At 40.8% G+C, this 25013-nt stretch overlaps 2 protein-coding genes across 8 annotated transcripts in view; one reads left to right on the top strand and one right to left on the bottom strand.

The window, feature by feature from the left end:
• Positions 1 to 227: 227 nt before the first annotated feature.
• On the top strand, positions 228 to 24213 carry FANCL (FA complementation group L). Its single transcript, XM_072332561.1, has 14 exons — positions 228 to 511; positions 2633 to 2691; positions 3569 to 3629; positions 4744 to 4800; positions 5788 to 5885; positions 11115 to 11211; positions 14889 to 14957; positions 20217 to 20367; positions 21214 to 21297; positions 21899 to 21944; positions 22033 to 22114; positions 23132 to 23248; positions 23562 to 23633; positions 24078 to 24213. Exons 1-14 carry the CDS (start codon positions 260 to 262, stop codon positions 24111 to 24113), a joined length of 1281 nt encoding a protein of 426 aa, XP_072188662.1. The 5' UTR covers positions 228 to 259; the 3' UTR covers positions 24114 to 24213.
• VRK2 (VRK serine/threonine kinase 2) overlaps positions 24173 to 25013 on the bottom strand; it is a 41995-nt gene continuing 41154 nt past the window's right edge. For all 7 annotated transcript variants that reach the window (XM_072332558.1, XM_072332557.1, XM_072332556.1 and 4 more), the window contains one exon: positions 24173 to 24400. In XM_072332558.1, the coding sequence (XP_072188659.1) occupies positions 24173 to 24400 (228 nt within the window). The remainder of the gene's footprint in view (positions 24401 to 25013) is intronic.

The following is a 25013-nucleotide window of genomic DNA, read 5'->3' on the forward strand; positions in this document are numbered from 1 at the left end:
AGAACGCAATCTGATGGGGAAGTGCTTACAAAATAGTGTGCCTGAACTCCTCCACCGCAGTCTGTGCAGTTTGTTGCAGTTTCCATCTCAATAAGCAGGAGGCACTACTTTCAGAGCAACCCACGTACAACAAACCTCTGAGGCTTGTTTAAAACTCCTTTCCGTGCGTTCCCAAGCACGGTGACGGCAGACTGATGGCGGTATGGCTGGCAGCAGATGAAGAACCGCGCTGCAGGCCTCCCTTCAGCCCCGCGTCCTCATGCCGCCCCGAGGCGGGAAGCGGCTCGCCTCGCACAGCCGGCCCGGAGCGGCAGCGCGGCCCGGAGCGAGGAACGCCCCTCCGCCTGGTGCGCCTGCGCCGCCTGACGGGCGGGGCCTGGGCCGCCGTTCGAACGGTGGCGGGCCGCGGAGCTGCGCTATGGCGGGTCGGGGTGCTCTGCTCCGACACTGCCCGCTGCTGCTGCCCCAGAACCTCGAGGGGACGGCCTACGAGGGCTTCGTCAGCGCGCAGGTACCGGCTCCGCTTGCGTCGCGCGGCCCGGCGGGTGCGTGAGCGGCCCTGAGAGGAACCCGGCCCAGCGGGGCCGCTGCGCTGCCTGGGGGCGAGCCAACGGGGGCGGCTGTTCGCTGCCGCTTGACTCCGGTGTCGGAGTGTCCGTGCGACTGCTCTCGTCGGGGGGGGAGAGACAGCGGGCTCCCCTCAGGCTTTCACGTCCTGTGCTGCGTCCTCGCCTGGGAGCTCCGTCCTGTCACAGCGCCCCGCCGTCACGTGCCTGCGTTTTTAAAGTGCAGTTTTACGGTGAGAAGTCCGGGAGATTTCCAGCTAATGTGATGCCGAACCCGCACGGTGTGCTTTGCCACCGCTGTTTATCGGCGCTGCTCCCGCAGCTGCGTCCCGGCACTGCGGTGAAGGATAAGGTACCGGTGTGAGCATCCACTCCCTGATGCAGCTGTTGGATGGATGCAGTGTAGCGAGGTCTGAAGTTACGACCTTACTGAGAGGCGTCTACCTTTGGAGGACTTTAGAAGCAGTCGATGGGCTGTATTTTGCTCTGGGGTAGACGCCACGTTTTGCTCATGGGGATCACAGAGATCTGGTAGGACTCTCTGGACGCCCTTGGCAGAGTGACTTGGAGCAGGCTGCTCAGGACTGTGTATGTCAGGATTTTGAGTAACTCCAGGCCTGTGACCTCTCAAGCAACCAGATCCAGTCTGTGACCACCTACATTATCAATAAGTGTTTCTCGTCCTTTGGGTGTGTGTCACTCCATAGAGCCTGGCCATGTGTCCTTTCTTCGTCAGGTATTTGTGCATGTTGGCAAGGTGCTTTGGACCCTTAAATCCCCCTTGTGGCTCTCCGTGGCTTACTTCAGTAAGTCTCTGTCCCACTGGCATTAGGGACCTGGCATCCCAGGAGTGCCTCACCACCTCCCCACATGGGGAATCATTGCCCCTGGGCCTGCTGGCAGCTCTACCTAACGCAGCATTAGAGGCACTTCACCTCCCTTGCTGCGAGGAAATACCTTTGGCTCAAGGTCAGCGTGGTGCCCACTGGGATCAGACAGGGCCTTTTCTGCAGAATTGCTCTCCAGTTGCTTAGTGCATTGGCGAATGGTATTACCAGTAGTGTTGTATCAGCTGCTTCCTCCAGTCTTTTGTCCTCTGCAGACTGTCCCCTCATCTGGATCAATAATGAGGCCTTAGTAGTGTTGACCCCTGGTGTGTGCCTTTAGTCACTGGCTTCCAGATGGACACTGGCATGCTGAGCACAACACTTAGAGCTTGGCACCTCTAACAGCTTTCAGTCCATCTCACTAAGAGGCTGTTAGAGAAACAGTATTGAAAGCCTTGCTGGAGTCAAGGTAAAACATCACAAAGTTGGTCGTTTTGTCATCAGAAGATTTTTGCTGTTGTTCTTACTTTTCTTCTGAAGAAATGTCTGACTGTGGTTGTAGTTCAAGGTATGCTGAGATGGATCAGAATCTGAAGTAAGTTCTGAGATAGGTTTATTGTCCACTTCTGGGAGGTGTCCTACAAACCCCTATTTCAGATCTGTATTGATAATCCTTTAAGACTGTCAGGGAAGGATCACAGAGCGAACGGTGTTTAGGAGCTGCTTCATAAAGCCTGCACCCAGGGGGGTAAGAACTGTATTAGCGTAGTTGAGACTATTTGTGTTCGTGGTTTCTAGATTGCTGAAGATCTGTGCATCAGTGCCCAAGTTCCTTTTTGGCATAGTGCTTTGATAACAAGTCTATTCTTTTACTCCAGTTGAAGAGACATTCTTATAGACTTCACAACTTGGACTATGGCATGTCCAGCTCTGGGTAATATTCTTTTACATTGTATCATTTTTCTTTATAAAATATGACCTACTGAAAACATTCTTACTGAATACTGAGAGTTACAGAGAACAAGAGTATTTCAGCTTGAGTATTGAAACCAGGATTATTCCTACCTGTTACTCATACAGCTTCTTTTCTATATGAAGAAATTCCATATAATATTCCTGACAGTCACAAAAGAGAAATTTTCTTGCTTAGCAATCAATGCGTTCTGGAGGTATTGCCCATAATATTAAGCAATTTTTCTTTGCTTTTACCTTCTTATTAACTAAATGCTTATTTTCAAGGGTAGAGACTTCCACATCCGGATACTGTTACCAGCAGATTCTCAACTGAAAAATGCAAGGTAAGACAGTTATATGGAAAAAATGTACAAGTGTATGTAACCAAGCACACCTGATAAAAGCAGTGGTGAATATATGCATTAATTGGTACCTTTTTCCAATATGGGAGTTGGGAATTAGTTTTTACTGGTTTCTGCTTAACCTTGAAACAAAGTGATACAGCATCTGTGCCAATAAACAGTGATAATAAACAGTGTCTGAATCAAAATATTTTGTCTTTAGTTAAATGGTTATTAGTAAGTCGGTGTACGTGGAAAAAATGTTCATTTAGATCAAACTATTTGTATATCACCATTTGGAAAACAGACAATCCAGTGCGAAGTTATAAATTAAAGGAAAGATATACTTGAAGTTAGGAATGCTACACTAACTGTTACTGAACTTCTCTTTAGAAGCCCTGTTCTTATTGGTGCAGATGTTTATCACAGAGGTATTCTGCTGTATGCATGTATTGTCTGCATGCATGCATTAGCTCTTACCGTTCTATTCTGTGCTTCTACCTGCTGTAAACTGTGAACAGATGGTATTAGGTAGCTTTTACATGCTAGGTCAGATGCTTAAAACTGTATTATAAGTAACTGACATTTTTGGGCTTGAGTTTTAAAATGTTGGTATTTTTATGAAGTCGTATTAGATTGAAAGAATTACGTTGCTTTCTTCAAAAAAGATGCTTCTATGTCTGCCTAATTTCTAGTGGGCTGTGGGTAGTGAGATTTGAATTGTATTTGAATATCAAATCTCAAAGAAAATTTAAGTATTGCTTAATTCCTTCATTGTTTTTGAAGAGAAACTTCTGTGTTGTTGGCACCAAACTTTGTGATTTTTTCTCAAGATCGTGTAGTATGAATTTAAAATGAATTCAAAGTACTGTTTGTCCAGGATAGAGTGTAGCTGGCGCCTAAAGAAGATACTGCATGGATATCGGCATATTGTGAAACAGGTACGCTACTTTTGAAACCATTTCTATTCAGTGTCTATGGATAATGATTCTGTTAAGTGTGTGTGTATGTACATACATACATGTATGTATGTGTGTGTATATATACATATACACACACATACATGCATGTTATGTTTGTGTTGATATATATATGATTTGTGAAACTTATGAATATTCTGACAGTGTTAAAGAATTCAAGCAGGATGTGCTATTTTGAAATGCTTGAATATTTGCAGGTTACTGTGAGGTGAGATGGACAGGATTTAGAAAATAGTCACTTGATTCAAGATTTGGGGTGAGGGATTTTTGGTTTGTTTTCCTTTTGCTTGTTTTTGAAGGTTGATGTAGAACAACTTGTGATGAATTACAGCTGACATCTGACATTTTCCTTAATTTCTCTCTCTGTATATATAATAAATTGTTCATAATGCATAATGGAAAAAAATCACCTAAGTTATTGATTTATGTAGCTCGTTCTGCATTGTAGGCAGTCAGGGATTCCAAGTTAAACCTCTCTGTCCTGAAGGAACTTTTAGAGCAAGGATATAACTGCCTTCCAATCGTGAAGGATATTTTAAGAGACATCTGCCAAACGTTGCATCTCTCAGACTTTGCACTGCTTTGCAGAACAAGGTTTGCAGCTTTGGAGTCTCCTACGTTACAGAGCTAAAGAAACAGGAGTGTAAATACATGCTGCACCTGATGACAAACAAGGATCATTTAAATTGTACAGTATCAGGAAGTAGATGGTTCTTGAGAGTTCTTAAAGAAACTTTAACTGAAAACGTTTTGAGTAATTCAAAAGCGTCTCTTCTCTGGTGGAAACTGAAGTGTCCATGAATGTCTTCCTTAATACAGGTAAATGCACGAAGTATAAGAACTTCACAAACTGCGTAAATGTGGTCTGTGATGTTATTTGACCGAGGTGGTAGTTAATTTCCACTAAGGTTCCCTGGGCTGGAGACTTGTTTTTTCATTGTGGTGTTTAAAACATTATGTGGTATAGATTTTTTTCCTTGCTAGTGGCTTGATATTACCAGAAGAGTAGATATTTAGGCTGGAATTATTTACCACTAAACGTTATGATATGAAAACGATACTCTATTCCTTCCAGAGGTTGCACAGTTGTCCAGATCTTGTCAGTTTTGTGGTGGAGCTGAAAACTATTTTGGTAAGTAGCAGAATATCCAGACTATCCATGGTTGTGCTGTTTATCTTCTGTTGTTGTTGCTGTTGTTTCTTTTAAAGGAGGATAAACATAAAAGGAGGAGTGTTAGGTAGTATTGGTGGATTGCTCAAGGTGTTTTCACCTTTTCATTGTATCCTATTAGAACACTTTCAGTTTTACTATCTGCTTTCATTGTGCATCTCAGTACAGAATTAAGTGTAGTAATAATGAAAAAATCCTGGCTCCCGATGCAGCTTCAGTCGTGTCTTCCACATCCCTCAAATACAAAGTTCTGAGGCTGAATGGCATCGATAGTAGCTCTTGAAAGTAATCACTCATCATTACTGTAGTTTTGGAAACAGATCTCACTTAATATGACCTGTAAGTAAAATTTTGTGTGTGCTTTTGAAGAGCAAGTAGTGCAACACTAAGGTGTGCAACACATCGTTTTGTGGTGTTTCGTTTTTCCTCTGTTATCTGGTATTAAGTTTTTCATACAACTTTTGATGCACCATGACCTGCCTAATGACTACCTGTACACAAACTGTTGTATCAAAACTGTGACACTGATTACTTTTTGATTGATAGCATGTAGTTGTATGTGAGGAATTTCATGTTTTCTTCTGTGGCTGTGATGCTCAGGAAGCAGCTGTGGGCTTCACAGAACTTTCTTTTGAAATGTTCTTTCAGATGCTTGGCTTCAAATTTATTAGATGAAAAAGAGGCACATTTGATATTTGCATCTGAAGACTGTTGTCAACATCTGTGTGTTTTTTTTTAAATTGCAGATGTTTTCATTAGCAGTATCTGGAGTAATTTGCCAAACAGCCTTTGTCTGCTTTAGCTGGAGGCTATAACAAAACAAATGCAGTGTACAGTTAATTTTACATAAGTTTAATATTTTGAATGAATTGCAAGAATCACATAACTAAGCAGATGCAAAAATATTGAAATCTTCCTTAATGATGTTTTTAATGTTCTTTTAAATAGGAAATTGCTTTGAAGAATACGCAAGAGCTGCATGTGCCATGGCCACCAGAATACTACTCCTGCCTTGTCAGAGATCTAGAAATATTGGGTTGGAATAAGTATGTTTATTTTGTTACCTAGTAGAATACCCTCTCATACATATGTATTAGGTGTTGGATTCACGTATAACTTGTTAATTTATTCTGTCCAGAAACCTTTGGTTTTAAAATAGTGTGCAGCTTTTTTATTATTATTATTATTTAAGAAAGCAAAAAAGGGAGAAACAAAAACTCTGCTTCAACTGAAGACATATTTTCAGTATCGGGTAACAGTGCTGAGGGTTGAGATAGTACTACTAAGCAATCACTCCTTTGACCTATAAACTATTGACGTAGTAAACAATGCTATATTTATAGTGTTGTTTTTTTTTTTACTATTTCAGTTGTGTAGTGAGTTATATAATTATATGTGACTTCATGATAGATGAGGGCTAATGAAAGGCATCTGGTATGTTTTATTGGCTCAGCTATGCAGGGTGACCATGTTCGGGGTGCTGCTTTTGAAGGGATTGGTTACTGCACAAGGAGAGGATAAGCTGTGTTATCTGGTCAGGTTGGCTTTTAGTGCACCTGAGTATGTGATTTCACAGGGGTATGTGCTGTTGTATGAAATGAGTATCTGTCAGATAGGGAATGAAAGTTCAGGTCGTCTCAGAGAAGTAAAATAGTAGTGAATCTCTTAACCCACAGTAACACCATTTTGGGAAGAACATGAAACTTACAAAGAATACTTATCTTGTTGAGGAAAGTAAACTACACGTAGATGCATCTGGGAACTTATTAGGATACTGGATGTATTCAAACAGGTTTAATCACAATCCAGTATGCCCTCAGATGAGCTGATTGAAGGAGTGTCGAAGTTGTTTAAAGGAAGACATGGGTCTCCTCTTATAAACACAAAGGATCATGGGGCTGCGATCAAATACTGAAGGTCTGTGTGGAAGTTTTTCAGAAATCTGCAATGCTCCCTGATTCTCAGATGTGTCAGAAGGCTTTACCTGACATCACATGCCACTACAAGCAAGTTCTCCGACATCAAATAACTTAATCCTTCAGCAGAGAGTTCGGAATGATTTATATCTAGGTAATCTTTGTGAAGTTGAAGGCTGTTATTTCTGTGCAGGCATAGAGAAAATAAATGTGTAGACTTGTGTTTAATTTTACTGATAGCATGCAATTAATTTGAGTGCCTTCTTTTAAGGGGCAAAGATGAAAGAATGTGTAAAATATTGAAGAGTTCTGAATGAGAAGAAATATTGTAGTTTCTCTAAGACAAAAGTTTGGAACAAAATCTGTATTTAGAACTTTCAAAATAGCATTTTATTTTTTTTTCTTAGTCTTGGCTGGTAATTTAACATGTTTATTTCACCACGTGAAGTAACGTGGTTTTTTTAAGACATGTTGAAGAATAGTCTTGAGTTTTCTCACCTTTGTGTATGAATAAGTGCCATGTAATTAACATTAAGTGGGTATTTGCTTTGAAGACCTCTTCTTTAAAACATCCGTCTTAAATCAGCTACAGCGATTTCCACTATTAAGTATGTAGCTGCTGGGTACAGCTGATGCCAAACTCTTCAAGCAGGTCTGAGAATATTCATTAAGAATTCCTAAACACGTGGGGACTAAATGCTGAGCCGTGCCAGCTTCCTGCTCAGCACCCTTCCTTCTTCCCCTGCCTGCCCCCACCCACTGCCTCCATCCCCCCTAAAAATTTGTATTGTAAGAGAATATTTCTTCTCTCTTGCTACGAATATAAAATATTCATTGATTTACTGTTAAAAAACACATTGCTGTTTTATCAGAGCATACATCTAAGGCAGAATCTGCCTAATTTTCTAGGTAAAATTGACTTTTGTGTGGACAAACAGCTTATACTGTGCTTTTGTCCAGCGTAGTCAATTAGTTCAGTAGACGTGGATCTCTTGATTAATGTGTTCCGGTCGCTATTCAGTCTGGGAGGTGGGAGTCAGTTATTAAAAGGGCTGGGCTGTACATAATGAATCGTATCTGCTTTACAGTGAGTTGATAATTTGAAGTGTATTAGCAAGTTGCTCCTCTAATTAAAAATATAACAAACTTCTGAAAAGGCCACTTGACCTGAACTGGTTTGGGGCTGTAAGAGATGTGTACTTGCATATTAAAAACATGTTGGTATGGAATTCTAGCAGAAAACTAAGCTCTCTTAGTGCCAGAAAACTTCAGTTAAATGCTCACACCTTGTGACACAGCTGGCTTTATTTATCAGTATTAGTCTTCGAGGGGAGGGGAAAGATGAAACCAAGCTTGTTGAGGACTTTTTCTCAGTAAGATTTTGGGGCCCTGCTTGAGCCTATCCATATCTGAATGTATCCAAATCCAACTGAAATATTTTCTTATTGGAAAGAGAATCTAAACAATAGGGTATAGTCCCTTATCTCTAAAGTGAGTTAAGAAGCTTTTAGGGATGGCAGAATTTCAGTGTATTCAAATAACTTATCTAAGGAATATGTGAAGTTTCTCAAGAACAAATTGTAGACGTTACTTGAAATGATCTTATGCCTCTTTCCTCTTCAGCCACTGAGTAAAACCAGTAATGAATATTGTAAATGGGCAGGCTGCCATTATTAGATATAATTGCTTTCTCTGTTATAATGGGAGCTTTATTTTTTGACCTAATTTTAGCGCGGAGTACACATTTTTTTCATATTCAAATACTTGTTCACAACAATCACATTTCGATAGTTTCTAAAGTTTCACTGAATTTCCTATGGCAACTGCTGTCCTCCTTGAAGCTCGGGAGTTCAAAGAAAGTTGCTCATATAACTTGAAGAGGACAAAGAAACTGGCACCAACTTAGTTAGCTGAGGTGGGAAAGGGTGCATATGAACTAACAGTAAAATAAATGAAAGGTTCTTTTAGTGTTATCTCATAATCTGACTAGTTGAGTTAGTGACAATGTTTCAGGTAGGTAGTTTATTGACTATTAAACCTCTGTAAGACCCGTCACCCTTGTGTGCATGTCACATCTCCAAATTGTGCTTGACCAGAACGGTAGCTTTCTATGTTGTCATCACTGGGTAGATGGGGGAAGAGCAGTGCATGTTGTGTACCTTGACTACAGCACGTTATTTGACGCTGTCTCCCATGGTGTCCTTGTAATGAAGCTTATAAAGTGTGAGATAGATGAGTGGACAGTAAGGTGGATTGAGCACTGGATGACTGGAGAGCTCAGAAGTTGCAATCAGTGGCATAGAGTCTAGGTGGAGGCTAAGAGGCCTGTGTTCCCCAGGGATCGGTGCCAGGTCTGGTCTTATTCAGTGCCTTTGTTGGTGACCTGAGTGATTGGATAGAGCCCGCCCTCAGCAAGTTTGCTGATGAATGAAGCTGGGAGAAGTGATTGATATGCCAGAAGGCTGTGCTGCAGTTCAGTGCAACCTGAACGGGCTGGAGAGTTGGTCGGAAAAGAATCTGGTAACGTTCAAAAACACAAACAAGTGCAGAGTCCTGCACCTGTGGAGGAATAACCACATGCATCAGCACAGGTTAAGGGATGGCTTGCTGGAGAAATGATGGAGCCCACTGAGGAATAAAGGTTCATATAACTGCAATATCACCTACCTAAACTTCCTTCTTTTATTGTGGAGCTGTATGAAGTTCATATGGCTTTTATGGAGTTGTCCAACTTTCCCCAGTTCTACAGAACTCACTTCTTCATGTTTGTTTGTTTGTTTGTTTTAATCCAGTAACTGGTAGGATGTTGTTATAGAATGTAGTAGCCAGTAAAGCTACTGAGTTCTTCTGTCTTAAATGGACAGTTGAATCCTCCTTCATCCCCTAGAGGCAGCTTATTGCTTTTAACATTGCTGAAGACCACCAATGAGTTTTCATTCTGGGCATTCTTCAACCCCATCTGCAGCAGTGGATGGAGGCCTGGGTGGTGTGTAGTCTCTTATCTTGATAAGTGTGCAATATAGTTTTGAGGTAAAGTTAGAATGAGGTGCGAGCAGGGATTGTTCCTGTTGGAGGAGAAATGCTGCAATGTTCTCTTAGTCAACTGAATTTAATTGACAACATTTTTATCAAGACTTCTGTTTCTTTAATCTGCTCTAGAGGAGTGGCAAAATACTCCCAGGAACTTGTAGGCCAGTGTAATATTGCTTTAAATTATTCAGCATTAAATGTGAGATAATGTCATTTTCAGCACTCGCTAGCACTACTGCTTTTTTCCTACCGTATTTTTCATGTGTGGCTATGGAGATCACTTTAGTCTTCTCACCTCCTGCTAGGAATGCCGAGCTCTACTTTTTCCTATGTAGACTTCTACAACTGTGTATCTATTTTCTCTTGAAAGAGAAGCATTTTTTTTTTCCAGCCTGCGGGCTGAAGTGGCTGGGCTAGTATGTATTAATTTAGAGAAATGGTACTTCGGTTAGCGAGCAGATACCTGCTTTGAACTCTGGTGGAGTTTTCCATCAGTCTAGGCAATAGGTTTGTACAGTTCTAGACTGCTTTTTAATCATTACGCGAGAACGGCATGGTAATAGTGTTAACACACCCACATACTCAGTTCCCTGGCGAATATATGGATAAGTCTCAACCTTATTGGCAGTTGTTGAAGCCCCTCAGTAGAACATACTTTGGTGGAGCAATGTATGTCATAATTTCATTCATCTTCATTGTTTAGGGAAGTATGTATCAGTAAGAGATTTTGTCATAAGTATTAAAACTTATTTATGTTCAGTATATACTTACTACTTGCTTGGGCGCATTTATACTGTCATGAAACAAAGGCCAACCATTGCAAACAACTCATTTTGTGCCTGTTCTAGAACTGCTTTTTGTGAAAAATCAGTTTCAGAAAATGCACCAATAGCCACCAAATTTCCAACAATAATATCACTGGTAACAAAAGGGAACTTCATTGAAGACAAAAGCAAATCAAGAGCATAGAAGTCTCATGGTGTAAGAAACTGCAGAAATGGATCAAAGATTTGACAGGAAGTTTAATGTGTACATAAGTAGAGGCTGACAGGAACATGCTGTGTGTGTCAAAGGTTCCAGTGATGGAAAACTGAAACACAGCGCTCACTGACCACAGCATGAGCCTTGACACACACTGTAAATAACCCAAAGATGTATGACTGCATTAAGCAGTAGTCTGGTGTATTAACAGCAGTAAATCCAGAACAGCCGAAATGCTTGGCATATCAGGCTTCCCCTGATTAATATTTGTAAGACTGATAAGAGTTTTGCAGATCTTTCAAGCTGTAGTTCCTAAAATTCCATCAGAGCTTTCCTTTTCTCTTCTAGAGTTGCGTACGTGGATACTGCTCTCACCACAATCAAGCTAAAAGCCGAGGACTCCTGTGATCGGCAACATCTGATCACTCTGAAGCTGAGTGCGAAGGTGAATTTATATGGGGGAAAGTACTGTAAGGTTTCCATGAAAAAGGTAGATTTTCTGATTCAAGGATTTTAGAGAGTTGGTGTGTTAGTGTGTCTGCTGCCCAAAATAATGGGGTTTGGTGGTTTTATGTATTCATTTATTTTAGAAATTGTTTTGTAAAATGCAGAATTTTCAGGCTTGAAAATTCCCAATACGTTGTTGCTATCTGTAAGGGTCTTATATGAGGCTGTGCACCACGTGAGAAACACTTTGTAATGCTGCAATTCTTTTACCCCACCACAGATAAAGCTATTTTAGAGACTTTTATACGTTACCGCTTAGTGCAGAGACGAAGCATAAAACAGGAATCAGAGGACGTTAGGTAGCTTCTGTGGCAGGTCTTACTGTTTAAGATGTAAAGATTTATGACAGACCAACCGCAGCTGTGGCATGTATGGAAGCAGCGAAGTTTTAATTCTTCCTAATACACAGAACTGAACTCAAACTGTAACACTTCTCTGTAGAATTTCTTGTTTTAAGACATGAATCTCCTACCAGAAGCTATGAATAGCCAGGCCGTGTGATGGCAATCGTATGGTCCTAGCTGTTACCTTCAGAAAATCAGCTTATGGGTAAAAGTGGATCTGAAAACTATCAATGGTCCATCGCCTGGAATAATAATCTTGATGGAATGAGAACCGGGTACTGTACTGTGGAACTAAATTTCATCCTCAGAAACTTCCTACATTCTTCAAAAAACAGAGTTTGTTAGTTTTATGTAAAACGAATTAGTATTGCCTTAAAGGACAAGAAAAAAAAGAATTGTCAGTGGTTACCAAGATAGATTTTCAAAAAATAATTAAAGTACTTGAAATATATATGCATGTTACACAGAGAAATGAGCAAATCATTACTTTGCCAGTCGTTTGGTTGTTAAATACGCTGATGGGGGGGAAATAATGCCGAGAGGCAGAACTGTGGGCTATTTAGTGTGCAAGAATAATAACCTGACTGTACTGTTGCTGTTTATAAGGGAGCTGCCACTCGTGTACTTAGTATGGCATTAGAAATGAAATGCATGCAGCCTGTTGCCCCTGAGCTTTTTTTTCAGCTTATGGAGATTGAAGGAAAGCACTTTTAACTGTTTGTGAAGCTCAAGCACCTGATAAAACTAGTCAATGTTACTCCTCTGCATTGGCTGGTTCTGTTTAACTTATCGTTGAATCAAGATGACCCGTTTTCTGTCCTTCTAAAAACTTGCACTTTTCTTTATAGTAATGAAATTTGTGAGGTTGAGGCTGCTAATAGCAGAAGACAGCACCTTCTATCAACTAACGATGCATTGTAATAAAAGGACCAGATTATCTAAATTGTCTGCTGTAAAAAGTGATCATCAGGTTTTTTTTCTTTTCAAATGAGTTTTGTGATGAAAGGATCAATTCTTTGTCCTTTTGAAACTGTCTGCCACTTAAACTTGCCACAAGAGAAAATTTATGTGTGAAACACTGTTAACACGGGGGGTTGGTTTATTTTTTTTTCCCTTTATATACGTATCTCATGTATTTGAGAAGACTGTGTTTTTAAGAGATTTCTTTTGGTAACATGCTTTAATACAATTATGCTTATTTTTGTTATGCTATTTATTTGGCTGTAGTTAGTTTGAGAGTTAAACCTCTCCCCTGAGCACACGTTGCTGGCTCTTGTCTGTGTCCTGGCAGAGCGGTTGGTTCAGCCTTGTCCTTGCAGATGCCGTGCACTGAGATGAGTTAATAGGCACGGCAGCAATGATTTCAGGATGGAACGCTTCTACCAGTGGCTTAGAAAATTGTTCCTCATAAAGCTATAATGTGTGTTCACATAATCCTCCAAATATTCCTTCTCTACCATCCGTGATGGTTTGGGTGCATTTTGAGGACTTTTCTGTGATGGTGTGTCAAATGTTTTCGCCTAGTCTTGCCTTAATGTTCTTGGTGTTAGAAACTGCTCTTTTCAAAACGCTTGCTCTCTACAATCTGTTTAAAAGTACACAGGAAACTTGGAGCAATCAAATTAGTTCTGGAAGAACTGAGAGTATCAGATGGTCACTGGTATCTTTGTGAAACGCAGTGCTGCACGGTGCCGACTGGAGTGAATTATTAGGTCTGTCCTCACAGGAGGACATACAGTTTAATAGCCAGGTTACGTTTTGTGAGATAGTTTTCCGTGTAGTTTGACTGAAAGTGTTTGATGTGGAGATTTTTTTCCCCACTCACACTTTAATAAATGGGCTAGAAGGTTTCTGAAAGCCAAAAGTGCGTCTTTGCCAGGTATCAAACCGAACGCATCAGGCTTTATTTTTCAAATATCATGTTGTGTTACACGAGAAACTCATATATTTTAATTCTTGGAAGTGGGTTGGGTGCCTGCCATTTCAGATCCCAAGAACTCTTAATAGCTACTGCAATAATTTGCATGCCATGTAGTAAACAAGATGCTTTGACAGTAATTAAGTGAATGATTTGGCGAGGGTTATTGAAAATGCTTTTTCTCGATAACATCAGCTGCATGCTCAAAATACAGTATATAAATCTTTGCTCTCGTAATTGCTTAAATTCCTCTGAAAAGTAGGAGGATTTCTACCGTGCAGATCTGATTGTATGTGATGCTGCCGATACAGTGTGCTGCAGTGTTGTAAAGTACTATCTCCTGCAGAATCACTCGTGTTATGTTATACAAGATTTCACCCTGTGAGGTGCAAAAGCATGAAAGAGATAAGGTAATTTTTGTTTTAAAATAACAAAATGTTGGTGGAATCTGTTTGCAGCCACTTGTTCAAAGGCAACATACAAAAGCGTGTGTAAAGTGAATTGACTTACCAAGAAAATGAGCACCCCATTGGCTAATGCTGCTGATATCTTAACTAGGGTAGTCCTAAAACTGATCCCACACAGAAACCAATCTGTTAGTTTTAGGCAAGGTTTTATACGTTGAAAACAAGTTGATTTTTATGCAAGCATTAAAGCATTTCATGACAAATAAAGCTAACGCTGCAGTAAAACAAACCGTGACAGCTCTTGTGGGTATCCTTTCCTAAACTGTAACCACCTCCTGTCCAAATCAGTTGTTAGTTCCCTTGCTTTTAGGCTTCTCTGCCACCACTTTGATTAGACAGTAAATCACGGGACACTCCCGTTGTGGAAGCTGTCCTCGGAAGGTGGATATCTGGCAGGATCCACAAATGAAGGCATACCAAAAAGTGCAGGTTTAAACAAATCTCGGTGCAATGCATAAATCCGTTTCCTTATTAAAATCAAGGCAGGGCAGAGTGGATGCTCTGAAATGCTTTCTGGTATTAGCAGTTCGTGCAGCACTAATTCAGCTTCTGTAATAGCGCTCGGTATGTCCTTGGCTGAACTGGGAATGTTGCATAGGACTAAAGGAGGCAACTCCGCTGAATAAACTTCTGGGAAGGTGTTAATTTGAATTAAGAGGGGTGTTGTTTTTTTCTTTCACAGCTTTATTTGTCAGACCTCAGAGTGGGAAGTGTAAATGAATGGTCAATGGTCGGAGTTCACAAACCTTTTTTATTTAAAAAAAGTCAGTTTTTAAAATTATCTTTTCCTTCTGAATCGATACCTTTTAATCCAAGCCCTGAAAATGTTCTAGTTCCATTGGAAGTTAATCCTTGCCTCAGGAAATGTGTTCTTTCCCTCCCTCAGTATCCTTCGGAACCACCAGACTGCACTGTGGATTTTCCTGTTCAGTTTGCCATTTCTTGGATGCCACAGGTAACCCTTCGCACCACTTATTTTGTTGTTCTTTCTGTCATCCAGGCACGTGTCTGAAGGTAGGTGGTAACGACGTGCTGGGCTTCGTTTTTAACGCAGTGTTAAAACTGTGTCTTTTTTTTTACTTCTAGGCCTGCTTCTGTGAATGTACAATTGAAATCTGTATTCCTTGTGAGGTTGTTTTTCATGTTTTTGTGTGTGTGTACTTTGTGTGTTGGCTGCTTTGCACTCGTACTGCTTTTCTCTTAAGCCGTATGTACAGCCGGACCTTCGTGCCTTTAGAAATACTAGGAAATGATGTGCACTATAAGCTTTTCATGTAGAGAAGCACCACCCTTGAAAGGTGGTTTTAAACAGTCTGAATAGGTACTGTTTTGTTTTTTTTCCTTAAGTTTTACTGTTTTTCTCATATTTCCTCATATTATAGGCAGGATTTCAAATGCTCTTTCTTACCTCTGCTGTTATTTATAGTTCTAATATATATTTTTTTCTTAATTTTTATGTCATTGCGGTGTATGTTGCCTGAAATTAAAAGCATTACCAATATCCTTGACAGGTGTTGCTGCTCTGAGTTTACTGTTAGTGATTTTAAAGCTACCAGCTGGACTTGTTTTAATATAACGCTCCTGAAAAACATAACGTAAAGCAGCCTGCTTTGACAAGTTAAGAGATGTGAGCAAATATATTAATATGACTCCACAAGAAAGTAAGAAAAATAACCTTAAAAAATACGACACACCAGTGCTTGGAATCTTAAAGATCTTACAGTTAGAATTACCTGTTTGCGAACACAGACAATGGATGTACGTATGTGACTGGGGACTGTTTTGAAATCATAAGATAGATAAGGCTGTATCACCAACAGCAGCAGAATTTAGCAGGTTCTCAAGTGGTTTTGGTACCCAAAAGGGAAGGGGAGCACGCTGTACTTACCCACCAGTAAATGCTACGAAGCTTTAATGGATCTTTAATTTTAATATTTCGTGGTCAGCCTTGATGTAAAAATTTGCAAGGCTTAACTGAAAAATATGCAATCATAACGTAAACTCTTGTGAAAGAAAATATAAATGCATTTCAGGGAATTGATTTTTGCTTCATTTTTTCCCCCTGCTGTTGCCTATTTCAGGTTCCTTTCAGCGCTCGTGGACTTTAAACTCGAGGGGTTGTTGGGTGGCTGGTTTGTTGGCTGCTTTTTTTTGGGGTGTTTTTTTTTTCCTTTTGGTATAATAATAGACATGGCTTTATGGCATCCATATTAAAAATGGGTAATTTTCCTTATGGTCCCTGTCTTCCTGCTGGGTTGATAATGTTTTGATGTATTTTTCTTTTGCTCTGATGAGAGGTCTGCCGCTGCTGCTCTGACATATTCATTTGGATGAATAATTATAACTTGCACAATGTCAAGCTGAAGATGGTAGGGTTTTGTGCGTCATGACAAGCCTAGTAGCCAGTGCAGGTGTCTCACAGCATGATCAGCAACAGCCAGTGTATTCTGGCTCAGAGGAGGCATTTTAGAGTAGTAAGAAATCAGCACCAAGGGCAATGCTGCTGCTGCCGCTCCTGTTACAAGTGCCAAATAAATGCAGAGTGCTTCTCAATGACAAGTGCAAGAACATCTACTTATTTCAGTTATATTCTTTTTCTAAATTACCCAATAAATGTGCTGTCTACAGATTTTTTAGTACAAACTGCCAGCGTGGTTCTGCAGTTTCAGTGCACCTGTATTCTGCTGCCCTCACTGCAGGATGTTGGTTCAGTACTGACCACTGCCCACCTGGTTTGCTACATGAAGGTCAGGAGAGTGGAAATTAATGGCTAATGAGGTCACGCAGCCAGCCAACAATGAAACAGTAATACAAAATTCAGAAGGTACAGTGATATGAATGAGATTATTGGGTTATTTTAATGGAAACACAGTAAAATATGGCAAAAATGTGGGTTTTTTCTTTTCTTTTTTTTTTTTTTTAAGCAAAGGACCTTCACAGATCAGCATTCTGTGCATTTATCAGTACAGTTGGCAGGACACTTCACAAAGATGTCAGAGAATCGTGTCTGACTTTGGTTTGTGCTAAAGAGGAAGAAAACTGCTGAAGTTGGGGTTGTGTGGAATAAAACAGTGGTCCAAAGAAATCTAAAGAATCGTAAATTACTTAGATAATACAGGTGATCCATTGCCAGCCAGCAGCTGCTCGCTTCACTGAATGGTGCTTTATCTGGGAGTACATAAAAGACAGGCAGGTGGGAACATCCATAGCTTAGTCTACTTTACCTGTTCCTTCCTTCAAGAAGGCTTTGTGGCTCTTCTAATTGTACTGGATTTCTTAGGCGCAGCAAATATTACATTAGGAAGAGTTAGGAAAACACCAACATCAACAAGAGAACTCAACAGAACAAAACAACCCGGCCACACTTCACTGCAAAGATAAATCATACTTTATCTTTGATGATGTATCTCTGAATGAAGCGTGCTGTGTTTAATCTGAGTGTTCTCACTGCCGTTGGGTCAGTATTCAATCCATCCAGGATTGGTCGATCTGATAGGTCCAGATTTTCACTGACCAGAATAAGCAATTCCTCTCCTGTCAGAGGCTGAAGTGAAGGGGGCACGCACACAGTCTGATATCACAGAAGGTAAAAGGGGTCAGTTTACTAAAACTGATTGGGAGTTATGTGGAAGTCACGTGAAGTGATTTGTCTGCGTGCCTGTTGTAAAACAATGACTGTAACCCAGTCTCGATAAATACCTGCTTTCAGAAGTTCAGATCACAGAATCACGTCCTTCCAAATCAGGAACTGTTCAGCCCAAAGGGCTGTAGGTTCGTGTTATATGAGCGTATGTCAGACTTCCATCTGGCAGAGCCTAGAAGAACTGTAGTGCAGTGAGGCTGGATGTGTGCTTCGTGGAGACAGAACTGACTGTGCTGAGTCACGCTGCCTTTTCATGCGTCGTCACAAACTGTGTTCTCTGCTCACAACCAGAACTGGGAAGATGCTGACCATGTAGAAAAAGAAACAGCACGTGGTCCAGATAGAAAAGACTGTAACATCCGCTTTACAACAAACTGCATCGAGGTTTCACACTAGGATTTCCAAACTCCTGATCGCTATTAATTAGTTTCCCATACAAGCCACAGACTCAGTGGCCTCAGTGGTTACCGAGAAACAGAGTTTGTGCTTTGTGGTGCTGCTAACAGCTGTCTTGGAGTTGTATGGACACAAAACAAGCACCACAATCTTTCTGGTTATTGCCCAGCACTTCTCTGAAATTAGTCGGTTCATCAACTAAGGAGGAGTGTTAGTTCTCATGGTCTGCATGACAAGCATGTGATGTATTTAAATACCTATAGATGCGTTTATGTGGATAGCAGGAGGCAGCTGGCAACATCAATGAAGCATGCAAATAAGATCAAACGAACGGTGCGTTTAAGAAAAGGTTTAACTACCTTTAAAGGAGGAACATCATTGAGAAATTACAATTAGTATTAAAATTAATTGGATTTTAAAACTTATCTGTGGGTTATAATCCCTTGATGTTTCTTTTTTTCTAGTGAAACCCTTTGAATTCCCGGAAGATAAAGATAAAAATGATTATTAGAGGATTTATCTGTATGTGATACAGAAAAATGTAAAAAAAGAAAGAATAAAAAGTCAAAATGGAAAGCAACTGTTGCAAGGACCAGAAAATTATGCTATTAATTTAAGTGTCATCAGAGCACAAAAGATCACATTTCAGGACTGTGTGGAAATTATTAAAATACTGGAAATAATAGTACTTAAGATGAAGATATTATACTCTAAGATGTGGTTAAGTGACTGACACTATTATATCACTTCAGGTATTACAAAAGTAACAAAATGCTTTCAAAGATAATAAGCATTACGTTTTGAGACTGGCAGTATTCACACTTTTCTGCTTAAGTGCTTTCCTACTTTAATTTAATAACAGCAGGAAAAAAACGTAGCATTTTATTTCTAAGCTCCGCACCGTTTCTTTCTGGAATGCATGAGCATAAGACATGGGAACTTGTTATATAAAGAAACATTCCTTCATCTCGGAATAATGTGTATAATTACTACTTTTTGTTCAGGTGAAAAGGGAAGAGCGCAGTTACCGAGGATTAAAGGAGACTGCATGCATACCTTGTGTTATTCGTCAAAAAACACCTCTATAGAATGTAGTATTTAACTTGCTTTTTTGCTCCCAGAACTTGTTTGGCTCCTGGGCCAAAGTATATCTGAAATGTGACCCTTGTCACATCTGTTTAGTTTTCCATCTCCTTCTCGTGGTTGGAGAAGTCTTTGTCAGCGTTCTCCTGTCATTCCTTGTTTTTACTCATGCGTTTGATTTTTCAGTTGTGTTCTGTGTGAATCATTTCAAGGTAGTCCTTGGGTGCTCCCCAGTCCAAGCCTCATATGTCCACGTGAAGCCACGCTGGGAGTGCTTGTTGTTCTCCTTCTGGGCTCAGTTTGTGACACTCCAAGCTTTTCTGCTCATTCCATCTGATATCAGACTCAAGTTCACTTTGGATCAAAGCACATATGGAGTATTACTCTGGCTTTCCACGGCATTCCTCACCTCTTTTTTGGTTCCTGAACTCATCTTTGTATTTTGTACCCTCTGGCATCTGCATTTTGAAAGCTTGGCTCCCAAGTATTTTCCCTACTTCTGAACATTCTAGAAAGCCTGATGTCTTTTTTTGCTCAGTGATACTGAAAAGATTTCTTTTGCGTTGCTGCTCTCTATATTGTCCTGTATAATGACTGTTTTTTTGATTCAGCCTAATCCGCTCTCAAATATTGAAATCCTTTGAGTGTAATCCTCTGATTATTGCACGGTTTCTCCTTCTCTTACAATATTTACATGGTTTGAAATATAATGTTATGTCCCTGCTTTCATGCTGCTTAATTTTGAGACCGTTATGACACTGTCTGGCCACGTATCACAGCGTTCTAAAATCTTCCTCATAGCTGTCAGCAGTTTGCAGAGTAGTTTCTGAGTATGAAACAAGCCCAAATCCAGTTCTGATGTTTATTTGTCACCACGTGCTAGGAGTACCAACATTGGGGAAGTTGTTTGCTACAATTGAAATCACAAAGCATTGTTGTATAAGGTTCAGCATTTTTTGCTACCGTACTCTCATTGCATGCACACTAGATTTTAATGTTTCTTGCATTACAGCAAGTGTGTGGGGTTGTTTTTAATATTCTATATAGCTATAGGTGGAAACCACCTAAAATCTTTCAATCTCTCTTTCCTAGGACTCCTTAGTAGACATCCATAAGCAGTTCCTGGCGGCATTAGAATCGCTGAAAGAGTTCTGGGACACCATGGATGAAATTGATGGGAAGACGTGGGTACTGGAGCCAGAAAATCCTGCACGGTGTGCTACTTCAAGAAGGATTGCCATAGGTGCGTAAAGATTGGAAGGAACGCATGAGTTTATTCTGGTGTTCGGTAGACTATTGGTTTAGATTGTTCCTTTCACTCCTGGAAGAACGGAAGGAGAATTAGTGTAGTCCAAAGGGGAACAAGGGGTTAAAGAAGCAGGTGGAAAGACAAAGAAAGGAAGAGAGGAAATTAGAAGTATACAGCGTTAACAATGTGAGAAAGTGCCTTAATTCATACTCTGATGTGTGGCATTACTGTATACAGCGTAAGGAGCCCGGTACCTGCAAAGGACAAACCAAGTCGTAGGTTAGGAATGCAGGTGAAAATGTTATCTTTGAAAAGATTTCTGACTTTCAACTTAAATCCAAAATGCCAATGGCACATTATGGAAATCTGAGAACATACGATGGACCAAAGGAGACCCAAGTTGTCCCTGAAAGCTGCAGAAGACTGTTAGCCTGCAGAGTGGGGAAGGAGAAACATGCTGTGGTTTGCTCAGTCCAGGAGAACGCAGCTGAGGGGCTGTACACTGCTGACACATTGTTTTTGTCCTTTCTGACTTTAAAAGATGGAAGTTATTTGAATCTCTTCTGCCTTTAAAATTTCAAATACCGTTAGCTTTAATTCAATTACTCATAAGGCTGAACATTAAGGTTAAGACTATTCTCAGAGAAATGCAAGATGGAACCTTTTTAGTAAGCTGCTGCTTTTTAATTACAGCCATTGAATATGAATGTTTTGTACCAAGTTTTCGATTCTCTGGAGCAATTAAAAGCAGTCTGAATTCATTAACTTATAACTGTTAATGTTTCCGCTTTCAAGTAGTTGACTGCAAAGAAAAGCTTTGCTTATGACTTTCTCCTGTAGGGAACAACGTCTCTGTGAACATAGAGGTAGATCCCAGGCATCCAAAGATGCTCCCCGAGTGTTACTTCCTTGGAGCAGATCACGGTAAGGCAGCAGGCAGCGTTAGTTTCTCTCCTGGAGTCTGCTCTCCGGTGAGCAGGTTCCACAGTGAGCCAAGGCTGGGTGAGCATGAAGTAGAGCCAGGAACGAGGCTGTGTGTGCAGGAGGGTTTCACACGCACGTTGTTTTCTAACAGCATAACTCTGCAGTGTGCTGTTTGGCAGTGCTGTTTTTTTCCTAGAGCTTCCCTCACACAGTTTATGTCCTACGGATGATTACGCAGTTCTATTTAGTTTGTATTGCGATTCTCTTTCTATAAATAAGTTAATAATCTACTGCGTATGTCCTATATGTCCTAGTGGCGTTTGGAAGTACTTAAGCCTTTCGCTCTGCTTCCTACGGCTTTCTGCCAACTTGTTAAGGGAAATACATCAGATATTTATTAGAATGGTGTTTTAAATGTTAGTATAATCAGTTTCCAAAAGTGAGGGCAGCTGCCTTCGTTAATTTGGGAAAACACCACCAAAAAAGTGACCACCATCAAATATGATCCGCCCTTCAGTGCTGAAATAGAAAGGATGGAGTTGGGGGCGGGACAGAAGGGGATCGTAAGGATATAATAACCATGTGTGTGTATTGCTTGCAGTGGTTAACCCTTTGAGAACTAAGCTGAACAACAACATGCACTTGTGGTAAGCTTCTATAACGATACCGGTTTGAAACTGGAATGCTATTTGCTGTTCTTGGCATTCACTTTTTTCTCCCTTTCTCCCCCTGCAGGGACCCAGAAATTAGTTTGTTACAAAACTTGAGAGACCTCTTAGAAATTGATTTTCCATCTCGTGCCGCGTTAGAAAAAAGTGTAAGTTGTGTTTTTTTTTGTTGTTACCCATCAGTCGTTATTTCTGAATAAGCAAAACCTCAGCGGTCATTTCATAACTAACTGCCAGGAAAAGTAAGAGACTCGGGAGGGTGGTAATTGGATTAATATATTGTCAAAAGGACTTCTGAACTTCAAGCAACAATTGTCGGTACTTGTTAACCTTTGATTAGAGGTGCACGCTTTCCTGCGGCCTTCATAGCAGTAGGACGATTAATAACAGGCTTCACTATTAAAAGGGAAAGAGGAAGTTCCAGAGTAGCTAATGAGATGTGGGAAATCCAAACATTCTGTTATGGATGTTGATGACTTACGTTCTAATTAGGTAGAGCTGCTTACAGGGGGACAAGAGGCCATCCAAATACTGGTGCATTTCAAACAAACTCGGAATTAATTTCTGACAATGCTGTAACACTGGATTACCAGCTTGGCTTCCGCTCGTGGAATCTTTAAATTAATATCTGACTGCAAGGTCTCGTGTCTGATATCTAAACGTAATGACACATCATCGCCTTTGATGAAAAAGAAGCGGTGGGGCCCGAGTATGAAAATGCTTGTCAAACTGGATGTAATGCAGCGAGAGGATAAAGTATAACCTAGCAGTCTTGTACAGCTGGCAGCTGCTCTCACGGTTAATACCATGATGTAAAAACTACGTGCTGAAGGCAGAAATGTTTAGTCAGACAATCACAGAATCACCAAGTTGGGAAGGACCCACAAGACCATCCAGTCCAACCGTCCTCCCATTACTGTTGCTACCACAGGCACTAAACCAGATCTCGTAGCTCCTCACCCAAACACCTCTTGAACACTGCCAGGGACGGCGACAACACCACCTCCCTGTGCGGCCGTTCCAGTGCCTGACCACTCTCTGAGGAAAAAAAGCTTTTCCTTATGTCTAGTCATTCTAAAGGAGCAAAACAAACCAAGGAGATGACGATGTTTCTCCGTCTCAGCCCTCTTTCTTCCTTTTGAACCTGAAATAAAGTGTGTTTTCAGGATTTTGCTAAGGACTGTGGGATCTGCTATGCCTATCGCCTCAATGGCGCCACGCCAGACCAAGTGTGCGACGAGCCCCGATGCGGACAGCCTTTTCATCAGGCTTGCCTGTATGAGGTACAGTAATTAACGGGACAGACTTGCTTGTTAACTGACAGGTCATAAAGAATAGGCATTGCACACCTAAAGCTGCAGATGAAGCAAAATCCCCGTGAGATTTGCCATAAAAGCCACTGTTCTCCCTCTTGTGCTCTAATCCGAAACCCATAACACGAGCTCCATGTGGAGGTGAACCTTCCTCCCTGGGTGGGTATGCAGGCTGCCCTGACACGCACTGTGTCAGATGCATCTCAGATGAACTGAGTGTTTTAAATGTGTTTTAAATTTAACGAAACAAAGGCAGATGTTAATTTGCTTATTTGTGTTGCAGTGGCTACAAGGTCTTCCTTCCAGCAGACAGAGCTTTAACGTTATCTTTGGTGAATGTCCATATTGTAACAAGGTAAGGAAGCAGGGTGAGAACTGGAATGAAGCACTGTGGTTACTTTGTTACAGGTCTTTGCTTTTATCGCAGTCTTCTGTTGAACCCCCGCAGCTTTTATCTCCCCTTTGCCCAGCAGGATAAAGAAAGTTTAGACTCCGTGCATTTAATGCATGTGTTTTTAACTCTGCTGTCTCAGGAAATCTTTATGAGTTGTTATAACATCCTTACTTTTAACAGCAGTATGTTGATGGCGTAACTAAATACCACACTGCAATCTGTCATGATTGTTTTTGTTTTAATTTCTCTATAAGAAAGAACTCAATTCTGAAACCCCCCAGATTCAAAGTACAGAACAGCCCCCCGAGTAGCACAGTCCAGACGTAACTCTTTGGTGCAGACCGCGACCTGGCTTTCAAAGGGTTCGTATTTACAGTTGTGTCTTACAACATTACACTTTCTAAGCCACTGACACTGAAATCCTCCGTGAAGAAACCTTGAGGAAAGCACCACGATGGCAACGCCGACGCGCTGATACTGAAGACAACGAAACAACGACATCAAAGAAAATACAAGGAAAGTGCTATCAGAAACAAAAGCACGAGTACAGCTATGCTGTAGTGGTATCTTTCTTCAGTAAATGCAAGCCTAAATATAGTAGATATGGAAAGACTGGGTTCTTGCACAGACAGCGGATGACCTGCAGTTAAAAGCTGATCTGTTTTCTTTTTGGACTCTGAGAAGGATGCTTGGGGGCTGAATGGTGGCAATTCTCTTCCTGCGTCTTTCTGCAGGGGAGAAAAACAACAACAGCAAAACAAAACGGTTATAACCATCTTAGTGTTTAGATGTGCGAGTGAGATTTGAAGTGTTACATAAAATCAACAAGCAGCTGACAGGCAAAGAAAGGTACCTAAGGAATGGAAGTGATCCAAGAGAAAGCAACGCCGTTCTGACCAAATCTTAACTCCTGGATTTGCAGATGTTCATTAAGCACATAACTACAGCTTTGACTAAGCACCCTTTAAAGACTTTTGTCTGTTCCTGAAGTGAACAGCTGAAATTCTTGTTTATCTGCAACTATTTTCCCCAGATGTGAATATATTGTGAATAAAGCCTGGGAACCTGGAAGATAATCTGAAGTCTGATGAGCTGTTTTACCTTGTGTAACTTCTTGCGTTTTAGAGAGAGGCTGGCTTCTGGCTTATCACGTACAGCACCCGTATTATGCTACCATGTTCCTCTTTCTAGCTGGACAGGACAGCTGGCTCTTTAGGTGTCCAGCAGCAATGGGATCTTAGCGTACTCTTGAGATCTTCATCTCTGAAATGAATTCCCAACCACTGCCATTGTTTTTCTCAAACAAACAAGACTCCAGAATTCAGACACGCTGTATTTTTC

Source organism: Excalfactoria chinensis, chromosome 3 (genome assembly GCF_039878825.1).
Source record: "Excalfactoria chinensis isolate bCotChi1 chromosome 3, bCotChi1.hap2, whole genome shotgun sequence".
NCBI lineage: Eukaryota > Metazoa > Chordata > Aves > Galliformes > Phasianidae > Excalfactoria > Excalfactoria chinensis.

Coding starts and splice junctions, on each gene's coding strand:
- FANCL (XM_072332561.1), top strand. CDS start 260: ATGCCGCCCCGAGGCGGGAAGCGGCTCGCCTCGCACAGCCGGCCCGGA. Junction 5,886..11,114: donor GAAATATTGGGTTGGAATAA/GTATGTTTATTT, acceptor TTTCTCTTCTAG/AGTTGCGTACGTGGATACTG. Junction 21,945..22,032: donor AACAACAACATGCACTTGTG/GTAAGCTTCTAT, acceptor CTCCCCCTGCAG/GGACCCAGAAATTAGTTTGT.